At 31.3% G+C, this 22,724-nt stretch overlaps 1 protein-coding gene across 4 annotated transcripts in view; it reads right to left on the bottom strand.

Moving 5' to 3' along the window:
* Positions 1 to 22,724, bottom strand: part of LOC124950125 (leishmanolysin-like peptidase) — a 256,379-nt gene that overhangs the window by 20,682 nt on the left and 212,973 nt on the right. For all 4 annotated transcript variants that reach the window (XM_047496394.1, XM_047496395.1, XM_047496397.1 and 1 more), the window contains one exon: positions 22,637 to 22,719. In XM_047496394.1, the coding sequence (XP_047352350.1) occupies positions 22,637 to 22,719 (83 nt within the window). The remainder of the gene's footprint in view (positions 1 to 22,636; positions 22,720 to 22,724) is intronic.

The raw sequence follows: 22,724 nt of genomic DNA on the forward strand, positions 1-22,724 counted from the left end.
ATATTAAATAAATTTTTAATTTTATTCGTACATGCGTGATGATTATAAGATTTAAGTCATTACAGACAAGTGATATTTATGAAATAAATATGTCAATGAATTTTGATAATTTTCCAATTAATTCTATTTTTCTTATTTCGATTAATAAATATGTGAGATTTACTTTTTGTGAATCAGTTTACTTTTGTATTACGACGAATAAATCTCGAAAATCATTCCTTTCGTACAAATAAAATTTTAATAGTTTCTAATTTTGATAACGTTTTAATTATTTAAATAAATTTGAATGTACACGTAATACAATAAACTAATACTTTTAAACAATAGTATAATTAATTGAACATTTCAATGCTCGTAATACGCGTTAAATATTATATAGAATTAAATTAATATTTAAATAGAGTTGTACGTACGCTCGTACGCTATTTACGAAAACAAAAATGAACTTTTCACTGACTTTGATTGTTACAGAAACAGTTCTCTTTTGCATTTCGTCGAGTAAACATCGAAGCGGTCTCTTTGTTAACAGTTAAGCTTAAATAAATCATATTTTCGTTTACATTATAATTATTTAAACAATTTGAAACATACCTGGAGTATAAAAAATTAATATTTCAAATTAAATAATAGCACATTTATTTAAACATTTCATAGTTTCGTATGAATACCCGTTAAATATAAAATAGAATTAAATTAATATAATATTAATATAGAGTTAAAATTTGTACGCGTAGGTTTATTGCCTGTTAACATAAACAAAAGTAAACTTCTCATTGACTTTGATTGTTATTGAAACAGTTTTCTTTTGGATTTCGACGAGTAAACATCGTAGCATTCTCCTTCTAAACGGATAAATTTAAATAAATCATATTTTTGATTATTTTATAATTATTTAAATAAATTAAAACATCCACGAAATATACTATTTCATATTATAACATTGATATTAATAATTTGTTTGTTTCAAAGTGTCATTGTAATCGCGCGTGAAATAATTATCAAATCGATTATTTGTATTGTTAAAATAAAAAGAGAAATATTACGAAATATTGTAGAAGCAATGTGTTTTGTTCATTCGCGTTGTGTAATTTAAAGAAAAAGTGCACTTACAATGCACTCGTTAGAGTCAGTGTATTTGTTTGCAATGTTTTCTTCTTCTTCTTTTTTTTTTTTTTAACATTAGCACAGATTGTATTTATAAAAGTCAATAGAGTTTTGCAAAGTTAATTCAATGTTAATTTGTTAATAAATAACTACCGTATATTAGAGTCAGTGCAACACGGAAAAGGATTTCAATCAACTTAGATGTCGACTTAACTCATTTTCAACCACCTGCGAATCATTCATCCTCAATTTCGATCGAAATCGTAGAGGTGTATTTTCGAAACTACCACAGAACTTTGTAAGTAGTAAATGAATTCTTAAGTCTCTCTGATCACTCAATCATGTCGGGGATGAAAGGTCTGAATCGAAATGAGTTAATAGAAGAGCATTAAATGACCACGAATAAATTTCTTCAGAAGATTTATTCGTCAATGGTTTTTTATTTTTTGATTTTTATTTATTAAATCAGGATAAATTCTTGTTGTTTTATACGCGTTTATATTTATTTGAAATTTGAAATATTTTTCATATATATTTTTATATATTTTTCTCTCGTTAAAATTTAAAATTTTATCTTTTACATAAGTAATATATATATATATATACCTTCTTTTTTTATAAAAAGTAAGTTCTATTAAAGAAACTATTAAATTAGATACACTCGATATAACTTTTTGTCATATATCTAGTTTTGGAATACTTCAAGTTAAGAATAGTTGAAAATAACATTTACAGGAAAATAAATTTACTCGTGATATTTATGGATGGGAAACGATAATTAATTTAAATTTAATAGATATGAGAAATAGAGCTTATGGTATATTTAAAATTTACCTTGTTGAATATATACTAGTTAAAATTTTTTTATAAGAAAGAATATTATATTTCGATTGGGCGAAATATAGGACATTTTACTTTTCGATTGAATAAATAGATCTGATGATATTATCGTTTTAAAATTAATTTCATTAAACATACCCCGATTAAAATTTTTATACGATAGAAAATATAAATTTTCGATGAGATGAAGTGCTGAACAGTTTTTTTCCTTTTTTCTACTTTTTGATTAGATAAATAGATATAGCGAAACTATCAATTTAATATTAACCACGTTAAATGGATACATGTTTAATTTTTTTCTACGAGAGAATATAAAACTTTTCGATAAAATGAAACGAGAAACAGTTATTTTCTACTTTTCGATTAGATAAATAAATTTAACGATACTATTCGCTTTAAAATTAATCTCGTTGAATCCATCATCGGTTGAAATTTTTATACGAGAGAATATCTTTTAATTGCAAGTAATATAGGACGGATCTTTTTTTACTTTTCAATTGGACAGATAAATCTTACTATCGATTTTCTATATATTGCTTTCTTTCAAAAGATATCGAACGCGATCCAGATTAGATTTTATTTTAAAAGAATAATTATTCATAATATATAGAGATCGTTATGTTCTTAACGATTGGTTAAATGATTATTTTATAATGAATGAGAAATTTACGTTAAATTTCTATATAAAAAAACATAAAACCTTTCGATAAGATAAAATGTGATACGATGGTTTAATATATCATACAGAAGAAAATACAACTTTCCAAACAGATTATTAATAATCTTGATAGTTAAATTTTTTATGAGAGAAAATTTTCACGTATTTAGATTGGAATCGATATAATACTCGATCAGATAGAGAAACTGGATTTATCCAAATATAATTAATGAGATTTTAATTTTTTACTCTTCTTTTTTCTTTTTCTTTTTCTTCTTCTTTTTTCTTTTTTCTTTTTTCTTTTTTTTTTTTTTTTGAATTTTATTTCAATACGATTTTAACGATTTTAAGTATTAAAATACTTAAAAGTGTCGGTGCCTCTTCGTCTAATATTAATAGAAAAAACGATTTGTAGACTTACTTTAATAGTTATAAAATTAGGTTTCTTTTGTATTTCAAGTAATAATAAGATATTAATACTTTCGGTGACTTTATAATTATTTAAAGAATAATTAAATATAATCGCGAAGTGGAGTTAATGTCAAACGTAATAAAAAGTTCATTTTTAATTTCTTATTTTCGTCGAAGTTTTTCATTATCTTGAGATAGGATATTGAGTCTCCAGAAGTAGCAACCTTCACGTGGTGAAATCTCGATCGGTATTAATTGCAATATACAAGAGTCTAATTGTTAATCGTACAATGCAATTACTATTAGGCAAATGATATGCATTATCAAAAAATTTTTTTTAATTTTCATCCTTATTCGAAGTAAATATTAAAGTGTTTACATTTTACATTGTTAATAATATGCCAATAGATAAATGGATTAAATAAAAACAAAATTTTAAAAGAAAATATTTCAGAAAAGCGCATTGAAAATTTCTAATTTCTTTATTATTTTTACATATGCTTATTTATCATCATTTATTTATATTTATTTTTAAAATTAAACACACCTTTGATATTAAATATTATATTTTCTATTCTATTTATTTTCACCGTCGTGACCACATATTTCGCAATTCAAATTACTCATCACCGATTTACTTTCTAGTGTTGTTGTTATTATCTTTTATACATATGTTATATTTTATATATTCCATCGTAAATAATATCGAGCTAATGGACATTAAAATATACTTTAGCTATCTGTATAAGCAATTAACTAAAAACAACAACAAAAAAAATATATATATATATATATAAAATAAGTATAATTTACGAATTAATTTTCAATTAATCTATCTTCAAAGATATATACAATCTAACATATGGTTCTATTATTTCATTTATCAAATGTATTATTATTTTTGTCACATGTAACAATTTCTTACAATCGATTCTAATATTATCATTACATATGAGAAGTATATAATTTATTATAACCTTATACACCGATACAATAGTGGGAATAATTTTTTTCCATTGCGTTTGTAGTTAATATTTTGTCAATAGCCTTTCGTTGAAATAAATAGCATAAGCTATAGGCTTAAGACGATGAATAATCTTAAGACGGTATAGAAGAGGAGAGTGACAATTTTTTTCTTCTTTTGCATTTTCTCCATCTCTCTCTCTCTCTCTCTCTCTCCCTCTCTCTCTCTCTCTCTCTTTCTTTCACCCATTTAATCTCTTTTGTTTCTAAAGATGCTATTCGCGGTTATTAAAGCAAAATACGAGAAACGAGAGAGTGGAGAAACGCTCGAAACAACATTGTCAAGATTCGTAGATCCAACTTGCTGGGTATTCGTCGTTATCACCCAACGTGCCGGTAACGACGTCAATTAGGACGCAGTACGTCATTATCTCCATTTTCTGAAAGCCACCTCACTTTTCTGTGTTACCATCTCTTTCCTCTTTATCTCTCTCTCTCTCTCTCTCTCTCTCTCTCTCTCTCTCGCTCTCTCTTTTTTTCTTTTTCTACCACTTTCCCAAGCGGAAGTGACGTCGGATCGGTAAGAAAATTGGATGAGAGGGAAGAAGTCTTGGAACGAAAAGTAAGATGGAAAAGGATGGATAGTTGATCCAGAAGTATAATTGCGTCTTTCGACGTAATTATTTGCCGACATAATGATTTTCCCTTTGCCCGTAGAATACACGGCGAAACGTTTGCATTTACTTCCGGATAAGCTCTCCCTATTTCTTCGAAATATAACTCGTGGATTGTGGTGAAGATGAAGAAAAAGAAAGAGAAAGAGAAAGGGAGGAGAAAAGTGAAAGAGAGAGAGAGAGAGAGAGAGAAAGAGAAAGAGAGAGAAAGAGAGAGAGAGATAGGATGATGCATTGAAATACAGGTGGTATTGAAAACTGAAAACAACGTCGACTCGACGATATATCCGAGTAATCGTACGATGAAAAGATTTTTAAAGCAACCTTATGCGTATATGCGTGCATGTGTGCGCATAGCTATGTAAATGTTCGCATAGTAGCTCGTACTTCAACTCGAAGCTCAGATTATACTGGCTATCTTTTATCATTCGAACAACGTTACGATATTTTCTTCTGAAATTTCAATTTTCGTGAATATAAAATTTATATATATTTATAATATATATATATATATATATATATATATATATATATACATATATATAATTCTTAATCGAGAGTTAATGCGAGTTTGTTCGACAATCGAGTATGTCTGCCGATTTGATTTTATTGCAAGTATCGCGCGCGCGCACACACACATACACACAGAGCATATAATGCTAATTAGAAATGTAAATCGCGTCAACGTAGAATTAATTAATACAATAAACGTTCGAACGTTTCACTATACGTCGTTTTACGTTCGAAAGTTTTGCACAATAGGGGATATCTTGAAGGGACATTCACACTAATACAGGGTAGAACGTGTATTATATATAATAGCGGAGAAATTCGAGGGTAGCAAACTCCGAACGATGCAGATTTAATTACAATATGTCTCGAGGAAGTACTTAAAGTACGCCACTTAATCTTTCCTCGTAGAGACAAGTTCCCTTTGATAACGCGATCCACGTCTTTTCCTTCGTCCGTGAGTAATAACCAGAAAAATTGCTCACAAAGGTCGTCGAATAATTAATTTTCTCGTACAATACTGCCTTTGCGGAAGAAAAGAGAAAGATAAAGAGACAGAGAGAAAGAAAGAGAGAGAGAGAGAGAGAGAGAGAAAACAATGTATTCTTGTTTCAAGCTAAAAGCGGTCGTCCAAGAAAAGTCACGACAAAGCTATTCTATTCATTGTACAGTAGAATTGCGGTTACAAATTCTCTCCGATTGTTATTAAATCATTGTGAGTGCATTTAATTCAATCGTAGATTGCTCTTACTCTTTTTAAGAATGAAATTGAACGTTCAAGAAAAAAAAAAGAAAAAAAAAAAAGAAATAGAAAAACTAATAAAAGATATTGATTAAGACCAACGTTGTCGTTTCAATAAGAGAAAAGATCATAGATTCGCGACAAATCAATTTCATTGTATAAACGAGATGAAAATCCTTCGAGTAATATTTTTACGATATGAAAGTCGTGTACCTACTCTACGTGATATAGTTTTTTTTTTTTTTTTTTTTTTTTTTTTTTTTTTTTTTTGTAAGTAAAGATAATGAATACAAAGAGAGATTGTTAAATTCTTTAACACTCGTCAAGAAAGATTTCTATTATTTATAATCATCGTGATAATTGTAGGATCGAGTAGTACGAGTCAATGAAAAGCACAACATTCGTGTAAAATTAATCAAACGAACTCGAAATATTTTATCTTTTTTCTTTTTTCTTTTTTCTTTTTTCTTTTTTTTTTTTCTTTCTTCGTATGAAATAATTAAACAGTTCCAACAAAATTTCTAGACTTTTACATTCTTTTACGAAGAATGATATAATAACATTTAATTTTTATATCACACACATACAAATACATACATACATACATACATACATACATAAATTGAAGTAATACAAGTGAACAAACGTAAAAGCTTGAATAGAATTTTTAGAAGAGATTTCCTTGTTTTTTTTTTTTTTTTTTTTCCTTTTTTCTTTAAGGAACAAATTGTCTTGGCGTTGTAGCGGATAGCGCGAAAAGAAATGTGTTTCTTTGGTGATTTCGATTCAAGCAAAGTTAAGAAAAGGAAAGAGACGAGTCGTAGCGATAGGCAAGTATCAACGTGTAGAGATATAGTCGCGAAAGTCTTTTCAGCAAGGTATTACGGCCAAGGGATATTTATGAATCAGTAGAAGAAGATCTCCGGAAATCCTGCAGGAGATGCTCTATCCCATCCTATACTACCGTTCTGCTATTCCATCCAGTCTCCCATAATCCCTATTGGGTCTGCCGAAGTTGATAAAGGAAAGCCATATGCTGAAGGGTAGAAAATAAAAAGGAGTGTGGTGTACATGGTAAACCAACTTTAGTTTCGTTCTAGAATCAACAGAAATTTTTTCTTTTCTCTCCGATCGCCCAAAATCTCTCTCCCTCCTTCCAAAGGATAAAAACTTTTAATTCTTTTCTCTTATATACGACGCCTTACATAAATTTTCTATACGTTCGAAAAATATTTTCACGTTATACGTGATATGTAACGTAACAATACCGATCGTAAATATTTAATATGATACACAGGATTTATATAATCCTTGAGAAAACAAAAAAAGAAAAAAAAAAAAAAGAAAGGAAAAAATTCTTAATCCAGTCCACTTTATCGCATATTTAGTTTTCATCGTTCGTTCATCCATTTTGAGTATAGAAAACGAGAAGAGTAAAAAGTGTACCGTAGTTTCTCACTTCTCCTTCCATTTCTATTCCCCCATGGAATCTCGATTAAAGGATTCATTCCTCGCCGTTTAATCGAAAGTATCCTCGGGGGAGATAGTAGAGAATGGCGTAGGAAACGTACGATCGTAACGCACGAAACGGGGGTTTAGCCGGCACATCGTAGAAAACACTCTTTCCTATTCCTTTTCGTCCTTCTCGGTGATCGGGGATTCATTTGAAGGCGATTCGTGCGTGTAAAATACTCGTTCCTCCTTCGTTTCGCCTTCATCGTTACTTTCTTTTTCTTTTTTTTTTTCTTCTTCTTTTTTTTCCTTCGCTCACACGTTCACGTAATTCGCAGCAAATCGTTCGATCGACTAGAAAGAGCTCTCTCGTCGAGAGAAAGATCGAAAATAAAATGAAGAAAAAAAAAAAAAGAAAAAAAAAAAGAAAAAGGAAAAGAAAAAAAAAAGAAGAAGAAAAAAAAAAGAAAGAAAGAATAGAAAAAGAAAGAAAGGAAAAAAAAAAGAAATAAAGAGAGGGTAAAGAAAAAAATGAGAGAGCGGAACGATCCGATTAAAAGTTTGAACAAGTAGCTGAGAATGGCTGTGAGTGCGCGTGCGCGAGCACAAATGAACGAGCGAGCATATTCTCGTAATGGATTTTAGAGTACCCGGTTGGGTACGAGTGGGCCGGAGCTTCGTGAATTTTTACAACGATCTTCGTATTCCAGTTATCGTTAGAACGAACACGTGGACTATTAGAATCATACGATGACGTTGAACACACACATATACATATATATACATATATGTATATACATATTATAGAGAAAGAGAGAGGAGTTCGAAGCATCGTAGGTTTTGGTTCTTTAGTTTGAAATATCTTTTGTGCCGTCATCTGCCTATTTCTTTTTTCTTTTTAAATATTTTCTCTTTTTTTTTTTTATTTGGATTTCTCTTTCTTTCTTTCTCTTTTTTTCATCCATATACACGTATATATATATATATATATATATATATGTGTGTGTGTGTGTGTGTGTGTGTATATACGGATCATACTGTGGCTTTATTCATACATATTTTATTTTCTAAATGGATTTTAAATGGAAACGACTTTGATAATGCTAACATCCATGCGGTCTTTAGTTTTTTACCGTTTCATCTCTCGTTCCCACCCCTCCTCTCTCTCTCTCTCTCTCTCTCTCTCTCTCTCTATCTCTCTCTTTTTCTTTTATTCCTTTTTATCATTTCGATCTATGTCATCCTTAGAACCATACTTTCCCATTCCTTGGCTGAACCTTTATTTTCAGTGATCTCATTCGTATCATGCTTTCTGCGTGAGAGCCTTACTATATTGTTCCTCGTGATACGTGTTTCGAAGAACAAGAATCGTAAAAGAAAATCTCGATGTTTTAAAGTAAGATAATAAAAAGAATTGATCACTTTTATTGTTATTATTAATGGATATTAAAAGTTCGATCTGTTTTGTTTATTTTAATAACGTGCCATAAATAAGAATGGCCAATTGCTTATAGATCGTTTCAATTAATTACTATTTTATTCTTTTTTTTTTTTCTTTTTATCTTCTTTACTTTTTTTTATTTTGCTTCTTTTTTAATTTTAATTGATTCGCAACGAGAGAGAGAGAGAGAGAGAGAGAGAGAGAGAGAGAGAGAGAGAGAGAGAATATCATCGCGCATAAATAATCGACAATACTTATGTTCTAAAGTTTACATTGGAAGTTTGAAATTATTCGTGCGAACATATACGAAAGTCTCCAACATAATAGAGACACATTTAATGTATGTGTAAACGAAGGTTAAAGGGGAATTTATTACGAACTTCCTCAATCAAGCGAGATGAAAATAGCTATATAGACACCTTCCCTTATATCGTCACACATACATGCGTCAGATTGTATGAATTTAATTTATCGATTTCTTTATAAAATCACTTTATAAAATATTTTAATCATCTTATATTCTTAATTGATTATATGGAAAGGAATTTTTGATTTTATAATACAATACGACTTTGAATTTCGAATTGAATGATTTTACTATAAATGAATTGCGTTATTGTTATAAAGAAAAGTTATCGGGAATGAAAAGGTTCAATGATTCGTTTAATTTAGATTCTATGGATTGAAAAGTATTGTAATATAGATTGATCAAAAGGGAGAGAGAAAGAGATAGAGAGAGAGAGAGAGAGAAAGAGAAAAGATAGAAATATAAATAAAAAGGGAATTAACGTTAAAATAGAAAAGACTGCCTTTTGTCATTGATTAATTAACGATGAAACACCAATGGATAACAATTGCAAAAACTTTTCAAACTCTGGACTCTATGAATATATTAAATTGAAGTATTCGTTCGATCGTTAAATTCATTATAATCATAAAAATCGCTATTCACGTTTAAAGTTCATAAATTAAATTTATTAATTAAATATATACATATATATATATATATATATATATATATATATATAAATATGTTTAGATTTTTTACAAGACAATATTACTTTATCATTTATTATAATAATGAATAAATCTCAAAGTTACTTCTTCTATTAATAGAATAGAAAAACGCGTGTTAAAATTTACGCTCGATTCTCATGTGATATTGTTTAAAAAAAAAAAAAAAAAAAAAAAAAAAAAGAAACAAACAAATCTCATTTGTGGATTCATTAAGCGGAACACCGAGTTGAAGGTGACTAGTTCAGAAAGTAGAAATACTTCGTTTCAATTCGCGAGTTAGAATGTTTGTCTGTCTACGCTTGGTTGCTATTTGTATACGAGGAAGAGAAAGCTGGTTTCCTTTTTATCGAAAGAGAGACAGAGAGAAAGAGAGAGACAAATAGATACAGAGAGACGGAGACAGGAGCAGAGACATAGAGAGAAAGAGAGAGAGAGAGAGAGAGAGAGAGAGAGAGAGAGAGAGAGAGAGAGAGAGAAAACAATCCTTATAGGATGAGCATGTATCTGTAACACGTATAGGAGAGGCGACGTGTATATGTGCTACCATAAGAACCCTTCGTAATCCTCCAGAGCGAACACAGCTTGTCCTTGAAATTATGGGAACGCTTTGCGCCACGACAAATCTTGTTCTCCCGTAGGAGATCTTCCGAACTTAATCCCTCTTCCGTTCTTCCCTTCTTCCCTTCTTTCCTTCCCTTCTTCTTTTCCTCCTACTTCGCTTCTCGTCTTTCTCCTTTCCTTTTTTTTTTTTTTTTTTTTTTCTTTCTTCTTAATATAGCACCATATTTTTACCGCTCAGATTTTAATGACGTTGAAAGCGATATCTTCCTTTTTATTCGTGTAAAAGAAATATAAAATTTTATCGAAGACTTATCCCTCATGGAATTATATATACGGATATTTTAATAAATAAAAATTCTATGCTTTTAATTTTTGATCGATTTTAATTATAATTTATCAGTGAGTAATATAAAAAGTTTTTAATCCGTAACATTGTATATCTTAGGTGGAATAATTAGATTCAAGTACAAACAATTCCAAGAACTTTTCGTAAATCTTATTATATATATATACATACACATGCAGAGAGAGAGAGAGAGAGAGAAAGAGAGAGAGTGAGAGAGAGAGAGAGAGAGAGAGAGAGAGTGAGAGAGAGCTTGTTAGCTACAATGTCATAACAGTAAACTTCCCTCTCTCTTATATTTGTATTTAATTATCATGGTAACAGCAGCTTCTATCGTATATTCTCGGTGTTTATCGTTCATGACGAAAGATAGCTGATAGCGTTTCCATTGCGGTAACTATCGGTCATATTTATTAGTGTTCCTTAAGCCTTCAAAATCTATAACGTCTAATATTCTCATGTGAAAACATAGATAAGTTATTATGGTTATTGGTATCTCTTATGATTTAATATTTAATAATTATACATATATATATATATATATATATATATATATATATATATTTATAATATTTGAAATATTATCGTATGATCTTATTTGTCATACAAAATAAATTCATAATAACGTTGTAAAGTATTATTTAAATAATTAATATCAATTTTTTTCCTTTTCTATAATATCTTTCGTATAATAATTATTTCTATTTTTAATTTCACTTTTTTCTTTTTTTTTTTTTTTTTTTTTACTGTAGATAGTTGAAAGAATATCGTACGCGGCTTTATTAAAGTCTTTCGTTTCGTTGAAAATATCAGACAATTAGAGGGAACGTTGAACAAATAAAAGAATTATACGGATAACGATGAAGAAAATTGCGTGATAAAAAGTATGATGAGAAGCAATGGAAACAATATCTTTCAAGGTCCGTTTCCTTCTCTGGTATATTTTCTTTTCTTTTTCTTTTCATTTATTTACTTTTTTTACTTTTTCATTTTTCATCTTTTTTTTTTTTTGTAGTTGTTGTCCTCTCACCTTTCTCTGGAGTATTTTCTTCCCCTTACGATCTTTCTCATTTCGGTACTTCAATGTTCCACCAAAAGAGCCAAAGCCCTTTACTCCCTATCCTTTCTCTCTCTCTCTCTCTCTCTCTCTCTCTTCTTTGTCTTTTCTTTTCTTTAACCGTAATCGTAAGCCGAGCTCGTTTCTCTTCGTTATCTTAGAACGATCCGATCGTTTTTGTCGTGCAAAAAGGATCCATTGCTGTCACGAAAGAATTAAATATCGATAAGAGGTGATCGATAGGGAGATAAACTGAGGGCTCATTCTTTTAATCTTAATTTCCTCTTACATTGTCTTTCATCTTTAAGGAAAAAAAAAAAAAAAAAAAAAAAAAAAAAAAAACAACGAAAAAAAAAAGAAAGAAAAAGGAGAAAGAAATGTCCGAAGAGAAAATGTGTCTCGTAATTGTATTTTAAAAGTCGTATCGTCGTATCTTAAAAAGCAAAAAGAAAAAGAAAACGTTTGAAGAGAACGATATTCGTGATACTGTCTCGTAAATCGTATTTCCTTAAAATCCATTAAATCGTATTATTTAAAATCCATGAAACACTTAATTTCTTCTTTGACGTGATATCACAATGGCAAACGAATATTAATTAAATATCAATTATTAATTGTTCTCAAATCATTTATCAGGGATCGTTCATTTATGGCGAAGGGAGGAAGTACGTCGTGCGTAACCAAGCGACAAATGTTAAACGTCGATCAATCGAGTTCGTCGTCAAAGAATTCGTAAGAATGAGAAACATTTCTTTCTCGCAGCGAAAGTATGCTTTTTGAATAATGCAACGTATTCTCCTGTTCGATTTCTCGGTAAGATCCGACTGTGTACACCCTATCCATTCGATCCCTTCATCCTCCACGATTCCAATGCAATGTATCCATACGTCCACCCACCGAGGCTTCGGTAAAATGTCAAAAGTCGGAAGGATTCCGGAAGGTTCTTGCAAAATTGATTCGACGCATAGATTTCGTTACTCGCGACGTTTCCCCCGAGTAGGGTAGCCGATAAGAAGCGCGCAAGGGAATACATAAGCGTCTTTAAACCTGCTTTCCCTTCGTCGTTGCATTCCTGAAAAGGATGTCAAAGCAGATGGCAGAAAGTAACGCGATTTTTGGATTTCTTCTGGAAGTTGAAAAAAAAAAAGAAAAAGAAAAAGAAAAGAAAAAATCCAACTAGCTTTCGCGAAAGCTTCTTTTATAATTTTATATATATATATATATATATATATATATATATATATATATGTAAAATATAAGAATTTAGAATTTTTTTTTATAAAATCGAGTATCATCAAAGCTTTCGATAGTATTTAAATTTAATTCGAATATTCCTCTTTTTTGTTTTCTTTTTTTTTTTTTTTGTTTTTTTTTTTTTTATTGTTTTTATATAATGCTTTATATTGTTTTTATATAATATATACACGAAACTACATCACCGGTACTATCTCCTATGAGACTGGAACACATCAGAATGCAAAGGGAGCGCACGGGTAACTCGTTTCGGGAAAAGAAACGCCAAGAATCCAATGTTTACTCGATAAGTCGGTATTCTGCCAGCATACAAAATCGCTTCATCTTTGTTGTAAGGTAATATAACTGGCAGTGCATCAGTCGATATTTTTTCGACTCGTTCGACTTTGTGAAACAGCTAAGGGAATACATCTAACAACACAAGTCATGGTAACATTAAATGTTCCATACGTGCCTTCAGTAAGCAATAAGATCAACAAAAATGAAATATTTTCGAACTTTTCCTTTGATACCAACGAAAGATAAACTCTGAACAAAAATGTACATATGTTTTAAACTTTCGAACTAGATAGTTTCCCTTGCTTTTTATTCCGAAGGGAAAATTTAAGAGAGAGAGAGAAAAAAAAAAAAAGAAAAAAAAGAAGAAAATAAAAGAAAAAGTATCATTATAAGATGAGTATAAAACAAAGAAGACTTAATTGTTAAAACAAAATAAGTTATTGTATTATAGGTTCTATCTGAAAAAAAAAAAGTATATAATGATGATAATTACATTATAATTAAGTTCATTAAATATAGAATGTTTCGAAGAGAGCGTATCCAGGGGATCATCCAGTAGGATAACTTTTTAATAGAAGCCAATAACAGCCATGATCAATTTGCGATGCTACAGGATCTTGAAGTTGGTTGGGTCTGATTGCTTTTTATATAGGATATAAAATAATTTATAATTTAGACTTTAGTAGATTTAAATACGATGAATATATTAGCATCTAAATGATCTAATACGATTAGTTTTTTTTTTTTTTTTTTTTTTTTTTTTTTTTTTTTTTTTCTTTGCGTCTGTCGTTTATTAATCTACAGATATATAATTCCCGATGAATAATGGAGAAATAATTAATACTTTGATGTTTTTATATTATACACGACGTTTTACAATCAATACTCTTAAACAAGAGAAAGAACGTTGACGTGTATGAATAGAACAAAGTTCTACGTTAGAATGAAGATTTTCACATTGAATATTTTTATTTTATTCTTTTACATTTTCTTCTTCGTCCATTGTAAAGTGTACTTTATTCATCAACGAAGTAAACATCCATCGTTGAGATTCACTTCCATCTCCAAGGTAGCTTATCTCGGTATTCTCGGTTTAAATTACCAACGTCATCAGCCGTATCCTTCATCTTAAGGACAAGACTTTTGTCCTTAAGATGAAGGAACAGGAGACGAAGGATCTAAGAATGATACAGGGATTATGAGTTTGTAGTAATTTCCCAGAGGAAATCCTGATCCAGCCTTTCAACCATTCCTCAACACTTTTCGTCTCATTTTAATTTTATGTTCGACGTATTTAAATTTTTAAAAAATTTGATATTATATATAATAAGTTAAAAGAAGCGCCGAGATAAATTTAATAATTTATCTTGGAAGTTTCTTGAAATTGGGAGATCGTTAAAATTGGAATTTGATGTTGAATAAAAATAAGATGAAAAAAAAAGAAAAAAAAAAAAGATATCGAGAACATTGTTCGCACTTACGATTTCTAGTTCTTCCTTCTTCTAGTTTCCTTGGTTACTTAGTTAAATAAACTTCTTCTATATTTTTTTTTTCTAAAGTTGTCTTAACGAGGGAAATGCATTATAGTTAAAAAGAGAGAAAAAGGTAGGAAAGAAAATTCAAGTTGAGAAGTATACATAAGGGAAAGGAAAAGGAAAGGGAAAAGCAACGATGGGCAGCTGGTTGCCTACAAAATTGAAGCCTCGAGAAGAATCAAAGAGTAGACGAAGTTTTGATGAAAAAGTTCTGTCAGCAAATCCACATCTAGAGACAAGGGAAAGCTCAAATAGGAGCATCGAAAATTCACATTTCCGAGAGAATACTCATCGTCGAACGTATTTGTGCCACGAACTTCGATTATCCGAATTAATTGGAGTGCGCGCGGTTTCGATAATTGATATTTTCGATCGACGCAGTAATTACGTTAACATCAAACGCGATCCGTCACGCGTGATAACGAGCTCAACCTCATACACATTTTTCTTCGTATTAAATGCACTTGCAAAATTGAGTATCCCTCCGATATTAATATGAGAATGAAATATCTGATCGTTATGATAGTTATTTGATATCACTCATGTATTAAATAAAATTTTCTTTTTTAACATCTATGCGTTACATAAGTCTTTGTAAATAAATGCGCTTTTAAATGCGCTCGCGTCTATATTGTTATGTATCTTTATCGAGAGATAAGGATGAAAAATTAATTTCAACACTTAAACTCCGTGCGTTTGATCGACACCAAAGTAAAAATCAAAGTAAATCAATCGTAGCACATCAAATGACAAAAGACATATTTAAATACGATTAAATTTTCCGTCATATACAAATCTTATGATAATGAAAAATTTTTCAAACGTTTATCCATGCAATATTGTACAAAACTGATGAGAAATAATTAACAAGAAGATATTGAATTTTACAAACAAGAGAAAAATATTATCGATTTGAAAGATAGAGATTCTTGATTTTTTTTTCTTTTTTTTCTTTTTTTTAAATACTTTTACAAATTCTAAACAAAATCTGATTAAGTTGTAATCCAAATGAACGGTTGTATTCTGGTGAGTATTTAACGGGTTGTAAATTGTTAACGAAACGATCGTTGCCGAGATCGTGCGACGAGTAAAGTGGTGGCAGTTTCGCGGCTCGTCGAGTCGAATTCAATTACACGACCGTATGCTGGTGGTTCGTGCGACGATCGTTTTCTCGGCTTGCCACGTGTCGGTATGAATGGGCACACAAGTTTACTACGAACGACATACGCACGTAAATGAACGAGTTTACAGGGAAGATAGCTATCGAAAATCCGTGTGCTTGTAGAAACGCCTGTGAAAACCGATCGGTTCTAAACCACATGGGTTTTGGATCGAGTCTACCATAAAGACTAGAGTATCTTCCCTTCCTCGAGAACTACATACAAATGTTCTCTCTCTCTCTCTTCTTTCCTCTCTCTTTCTCTCTCTCTCTTTCTCTATCTATCTCCCTTTTTCTTTTTCTCTTTTTCCGTTTCTCGAGAAAAATGTCAAACGATACATTTTCCTTCGGCCATTTACAACGAGTAATTTATAGAAACTCGTGTTTTCCAATTGTTACGATAAAATACAATCTTCTATCTCTCTCTCTCTCTTGATGCTACATACATATATTTCTTTTATATGTTTTTACTTTTAAAAGGAACAATCGTAACGCAAAACTAGTCTAGGAATTCTGATAGCTGAGAGAAAAATATAGATCTTCACGTGACATAGATGATACCTACGTTTATATTTCAATATCCATACTCGTGTATCGTGGAATAAAAATATCCTATATAGGATTAACGAGATAAAGTTATTATATATATATATATATATATATATATATATATATATATTTTCTCCGATATTATTTTCTACTAATATGGAAATTGCACGAGCGTGCAATATTATAAAGTATGTATTATATTATTATATTTATGTTTATGAAACAAGAAGAAAATATTAACGTAGGTATGGATTATTGATACTTTTATTAGATTTTAAACGAAGAAGAATTTCAACATCGAAACGGACAAGGGATCGTGAATTTCATCCCGAAAGGCGGATGGTTCAGTAGCAGGGCTAGATTCCGGTCCAACACTCGCGCACACATGCTGTTACACTCATATCCGTGCTACCCTCACCGAGTTTCCTAATTGCCTCGCGTGATTAATCGGCGAACGGATTAAAACGAAACGATCCTCGTAATTCTCACAGCTTCTACGAGTCTCTTCCCTCCTCCTCTCACTCCTCTCTCTCTCTCTCTCTCTCTCTCTCTCTTTCTCTCACTCTCTCACGTTCCTCGCTTTCCTCCATTTCCTACTTTCTCTTTTTTCTACTTTTTACCAAATTTGTGTGTGCGTGTGCTTGTTTCTCTCTCTCTCTCTCTCTCTCTCTCTGTGTATGAGAAAGAGAGAGAGAGAGAGAGAGAAAAAGAGAAGAAAATCTCTCGCGTACGGAAGACTGTCCTTCGAATAGTTTGCAGCAAAGAGAGAAAATTAGAAGGAGAATAAATCGCGATCTAGCATGAATACCTTAAGTAGAATAAATTGGAATCTCACAGAGTAGGGGCATCGTTAATAATCATTAATGTCGACGAAGATAATTCGAAAATGCAATCGAGATGGATGGGCATATCGGATAAAACTATTTATTTACAATGTACAGAACGTGTAGTTTACTTATGGGTTTTCGATTGTTTTTCTTTTTTTTTATTAGATCTACAATACAGAACAAATACGTCCGATTATTTTTTTTTTGGTTCTTCTTCTTCTTTTTTTTTTTTTTGGATTATCATTCATCGATTTTAATACCGTAAGAGTAAGAGAGAGAGAGAGAGAGAGAGAGAGAATAATTTTTCACTAGAATTTTCAAGACAGATAGATTTAAGATTGATTCAATTATCGGGAGAAAAATGAATCTTCCCTATCTGAGATTGTTTAAAATTATTCTTCGCTTCTTTCTTACGAGTCATAAAAGGAAAAAGTCGATTAAGATTAGAAAACTTGTACGCGCTTTTTCAAGATTTTGTTTTACGAGCTCGTGCACGCGTAACAGCAGCCAGCAATAATAATAGTAGTAGTAACAGTAGTAGTAGTAGTAGTAGTAGTAGTAGTAGTAGTAGTAGTAGTAGTAGTAGTAGTAGTAGTAGTAGTAGTAGTAATAACAGATAGGTATGTGTTGTACGGGAGTGTTTGCCATTTTTATTTTCTTTTCTTTTCTTTTTTTTTTTTAACCAAGCAAAGCAACCTTATCTACGTCGAAATAAATATGCCGCCTGACGTGCCACCTTCTATTCGTTCGCGCATATATAATTTCGATTGGCATCACGGCCGCGTAGACAAACGAATCACGCGAACCGTGTGGCTGAAGCGTTAATTGTTATTTTACTTTCTTAAATCAAAAACGTTTTTGTAATGCAAATAATGTAGCGACCTCTTTTGAACGAGATTCTCTCTCTCTCTCTCTCTCTCTCTCTCTCTCACTCTCTCTCTCTCGTTTTGCGTGAATGTTATGCGGATATATTACCGAGCTTAAAATAAGGCTTTATCAAGACGACTACTTTACATATTTAAATACATATATGTATATATATATATATATATATATATATATATATATACATATATAATTTTTTTTTATGAGTTGCGAGTTCGAGCTTAAACGTAAGTACGTAACACGTTAATATAAATTTACATGGACTTAAGAATTAACAGAGAGAGAGAGAGAGAGAGAGAGAGAGAGAGAGAGAGAGATAGAAAGAAAAATTATAACAAAATGTATATACAATATATATGTAAAAGAAAGGTAAAATGATGATGTTATGTGAATATAATGAATGGCAAATTAGGCAGCTGTGAAAAGTACGTATTATCCTACTCTCGCTCGGACCAAGAAGGAGCCTGTTTAATTGTGAGATATATATTTCAAGTTAGCCAGTACATGCCGGGGCATTGTCGGTGTAAGTAATTATTAGAGGTCATTAACACGTAACGCTGTACCGGACAAGATTTATACGACCACTGCAACAAAATAATTGTACTAAATTCGGTGAAATCTCACTCACTATGTATTCTCCTATCCCGTTATCGCAACAAGAAGTAAGTAAAAACTAATTTCATACTTTCGAACTGTAATATTATAATTTAGTAAATTTCATTACTGATTATACCGTCTCGTATATTCTCTGATTATATATATATATATATGTACATAAAAAAAAAAAAAAAAAAAATTGATATGTGTTATTTACAATTTTTTTTATAATTGACGAATATAATACATAAATTTTACGTAATCTTAATAGAAATGATTTCCGGATAGTAAAGTAACTTTTCGCGTTTCTAAATATGCATTAGGCGCAAATCAAATGGGATAAAAGAAAACACCGATAGGAACTCTTTGAATTTTTCATAAACCAAGATCAAGCCGAGATAAAGTCGTTCACGGGAAATTTTTATCGTTACCATGAACATTTCTCTCAACCACTTACTTTCTTCGTATCATTTTAAGGATTTCTTTAAGATCGATCGTCATTTACGAACGACAGGAAATACATTAGAGTTCGAATGTCGTAACGTTTCGTAAAACGACAGAAACGTCAAGTGTAAAATCTCTCGTTGAACAGCAAAGAGCTATAGAAGCGACGACGAGCTATCGACTCGTTTGCGTGTGCACGATGCTTCCGTCGCATAAAAAAGAAAGAAAGAAAGAAAGAAAGAAAGGAAAAAGAAAAAAAAGAAATGTGATCGTTTCTCATATATCTCTCTACATATTGAAAGCATATTTTTGAAAATATAAAGTATATAGATCAACCCGCATTAAACTATTTCTCTATCTATTTCCGTTTACAATTTTCACGCTGTGTGAAAATACTCCATAATATTTATAGCTTTAACCTTTCATCTTGCATTTCGCGGTTAGCTTTTCATTGCTTTTAATGTCATCACTCATGACGGTTCGGCATTGAAAATGATTCGTATAATAAATGATGTGTATATATATATATATATATATATATATATATATATATATATGTCAGAGAATACGATAATGAGAATTTCCAACAAATTAGTTCTTGCATCAGACGAGAGAATATTATTTTCGATTGAAACTTTATAGAACATTATTCTCGTATCTTCGGTCTGATGAACGATTAAAAAAAAAAAAAAAAAAAAAAAAAAAAAAAAAACAATAATTATATTTTCGTGATGCCTCGTAAGTCCTCGACGAGAAAAAAGGATATTTTTCTTTAATAAGAAAAATCCTATGTATAGTAGGGACGAAGGAAAGGATAAGGTAGAGAAAGAGACGAGAATCACATTGACATTATCGTTCTTGACGTGAAATATTCTACAATGATATATAGACGAAGGATACATCGTTCGGAGTATCAAAATGTGACAGGTGACGAGTTAAGTTTACCGATTTAGTTTATCACATGGATTTTTATTGGCTATAATAATAGCGAAAAAATTGATGTACATACATGTAACGAGAAATTGAGATCGTTCATTCTCCCTCTTTCATGTACACGTACACACGTATACATGGTGTACTTATGTATGAGCACGTTTACACATACTTTATTATTTTTCTTTTTATTATTGTCTTTTTCCTCTTGAAAATATTCAAGACAAGTACGAGATATTTATTCGAGCGTGATAAATTCGATATACACGAACGGTCGTAACGATGGTCCTTTCCATTCTTATCCCATGCTAAGTTATCCCTGTTTTTTTCCCCTCCTCCCCTAACTCAATACTCGTTCTTGTATCAGGTCGATCGAGTTTACACTGACCGATGTCTAGACGACGATGACGTGAACGGCCGTTGAACGATTCATTCCTCTGTAATTTTCATCCTCGTAATCTCGTCTCGGAAGGGTAAATACGAAAAGGGGGAGAAAAAAAAGAAAGAAAGAAAGAAAAAAGAGAAAAAAAAAAAAAAAAGAAAAGAAAAAAACGAGGGTATCTTTTATCCCCCCTCCGATCGAGTTTGCGTTCTCGTCTGCGACGGGTAATCTGCGCGGATTATTCCGGGAAGATAGACGTTCCTATCTAATCTCAAAGAACTTACAGACCCTAATCGATAATTTTCATTCACTTTGGTAATGAAACCTTGCTTCTTCTTTCTCTCTCTCTCTCTCTCTCTCTCTCTCTTATTTTCTCTTTTTTTGTTCTTTTCTTTTTTTTTTCTTTTTTTTTTTTCTTTATAATCTCGTTGAAATAACGATAACGTTCCATTTTAAATATAAATTCAGGATTCTTTGCTACGAAAAACGAGGCCAATTGCGCGAGAGTATCGGCGACGTTTATCGGAACGGCCCACGCGGTGAGCGAAGCTATCGGGATAATCGAGTGATTCGAATAATGGAAGCTCGATTTTCCATCCTTCCTTGTGTCGGCGCCATTCCCATTCTATCGGCACATTTACATGTTAATGTTACGCACGATCGACAGAAAGCAAGCTGACAGCTTCCAACATTTTAACTTTTTAATATACAATTTTCTTTCTTTCTTTCTTTTTCCTTTTTTTTACTTTTCTTTTTTTTTTTTTTTTTTTCATTTCTTGATTCTTTTTTTTTTCGTTTCGTTTCGTTTTTATTTATAACGCACATTAAAATCGATCGTTAAATCATCCTATTAAAATATACGTAAGAACATTTTACAAATAAAATGATTAAAGAGATATATTTATTAATAATTATTTAAAAACAAAGAGGAAATGAAAGTCAGAGAGAGAGAGAGAGAGAGAGAGAGAGAGAGAGAGAGAGGGTAGGTATAGAGAACGGTGTTACTATGGTCGTGGAATCGCAATTATCTTGGATTTCTACGTGGCCGCAAATGAACGCAGGAAGTGTCCGAGGTATTATTATACTCGCGGTGTATGTATGTCGGAACATCGGCTGTACTCTGTTTGGTCAACGACGTCGCGGTATATACGAGCTCGCTCGTATTAATTTAAGTTACGTAGGTAGCTACATACCAACGTAGATATATGTACGTAACTGCGGCGACATTGCGGTAACTGCAGCGACGAAAAAAAAAGGGTGTAGAATGTACCACAAATATTTGCGTTCTTTTCCCATCCGTGCATATACCTACATACATTTTAATTTCCACATCCCTCTCTCGTTCTGGGCTGAGACACTACGAAATCGTGCAAATCTGCGCGGGGATATTTTCATTTTAAAAGGAAAAAAAAAAAATGTACGATAAAATAAAAGAGGAGGGTGGCCGTAGTTGGCCGTGAGCACACGATTTTATGAGATCGCACAACTATTTTGCGTGAGGTAAAATTTGAAAAGAAGAAGAAGAAGAAGAAGAAGAAGAAGTAGTAGTATAAACGAAAGTTAGAAAGAAATAAAGAATGGAAGAAATTGTTGAAAAGATACAATTAAAAAAAAAAAAAGCGAATCGTAAAAAATTAGAAAACATTATAGTTATTACCGATTGAACAACCACAAAATTCAAAAAGCGAACAGAAGTTACTTGCCTACGGTACGGCTGTGTGGCGATGAATTAGACCAGCCGTATGGGGCTAACGCAAATATATATATACATATTCACACCCTTTTAGCTTAGCATTTCAGTCTCTATGCAAATAAACGCGAGTACCTCATCGGGCGTGTATGTAAAACAAGTATGCATACGTCGTAGCATCCTACAATATTGTGTTTCTCTTGTCTCTTCTCTCTCTCTCTCTCTCTCTCTCTCTCTCTCTCTCGTTGAAATTAAATTATTCGCGATATTAATAGCCTTGTTAAAAAAGCAATTCCGAATAAAAAAGAACAAAAAATATATATTCTAACCTGTTCAGTCTGATGGTATTCTTCGTTTCTCGTACCATAAGTGCTCTCTCCCAAAAGTGCACAGCTTCTGGCAGGATTGTGTTCTGAA

The sequence above is a fragment of the Vespa velutina genome, chromosome 6 (assembly GCF_912470025.1).
Source record: "Vespa velutina chromosome 6, iVesVel2.1, whole genome shotgun sequence".
Classification (NCBI taxonomy): domain Eukaryota; kingdom Metazoa; phylum Arthropoda; class Insecta; order Hymenoptera; family Vespidae; genus Vespa; species Vespa velutina.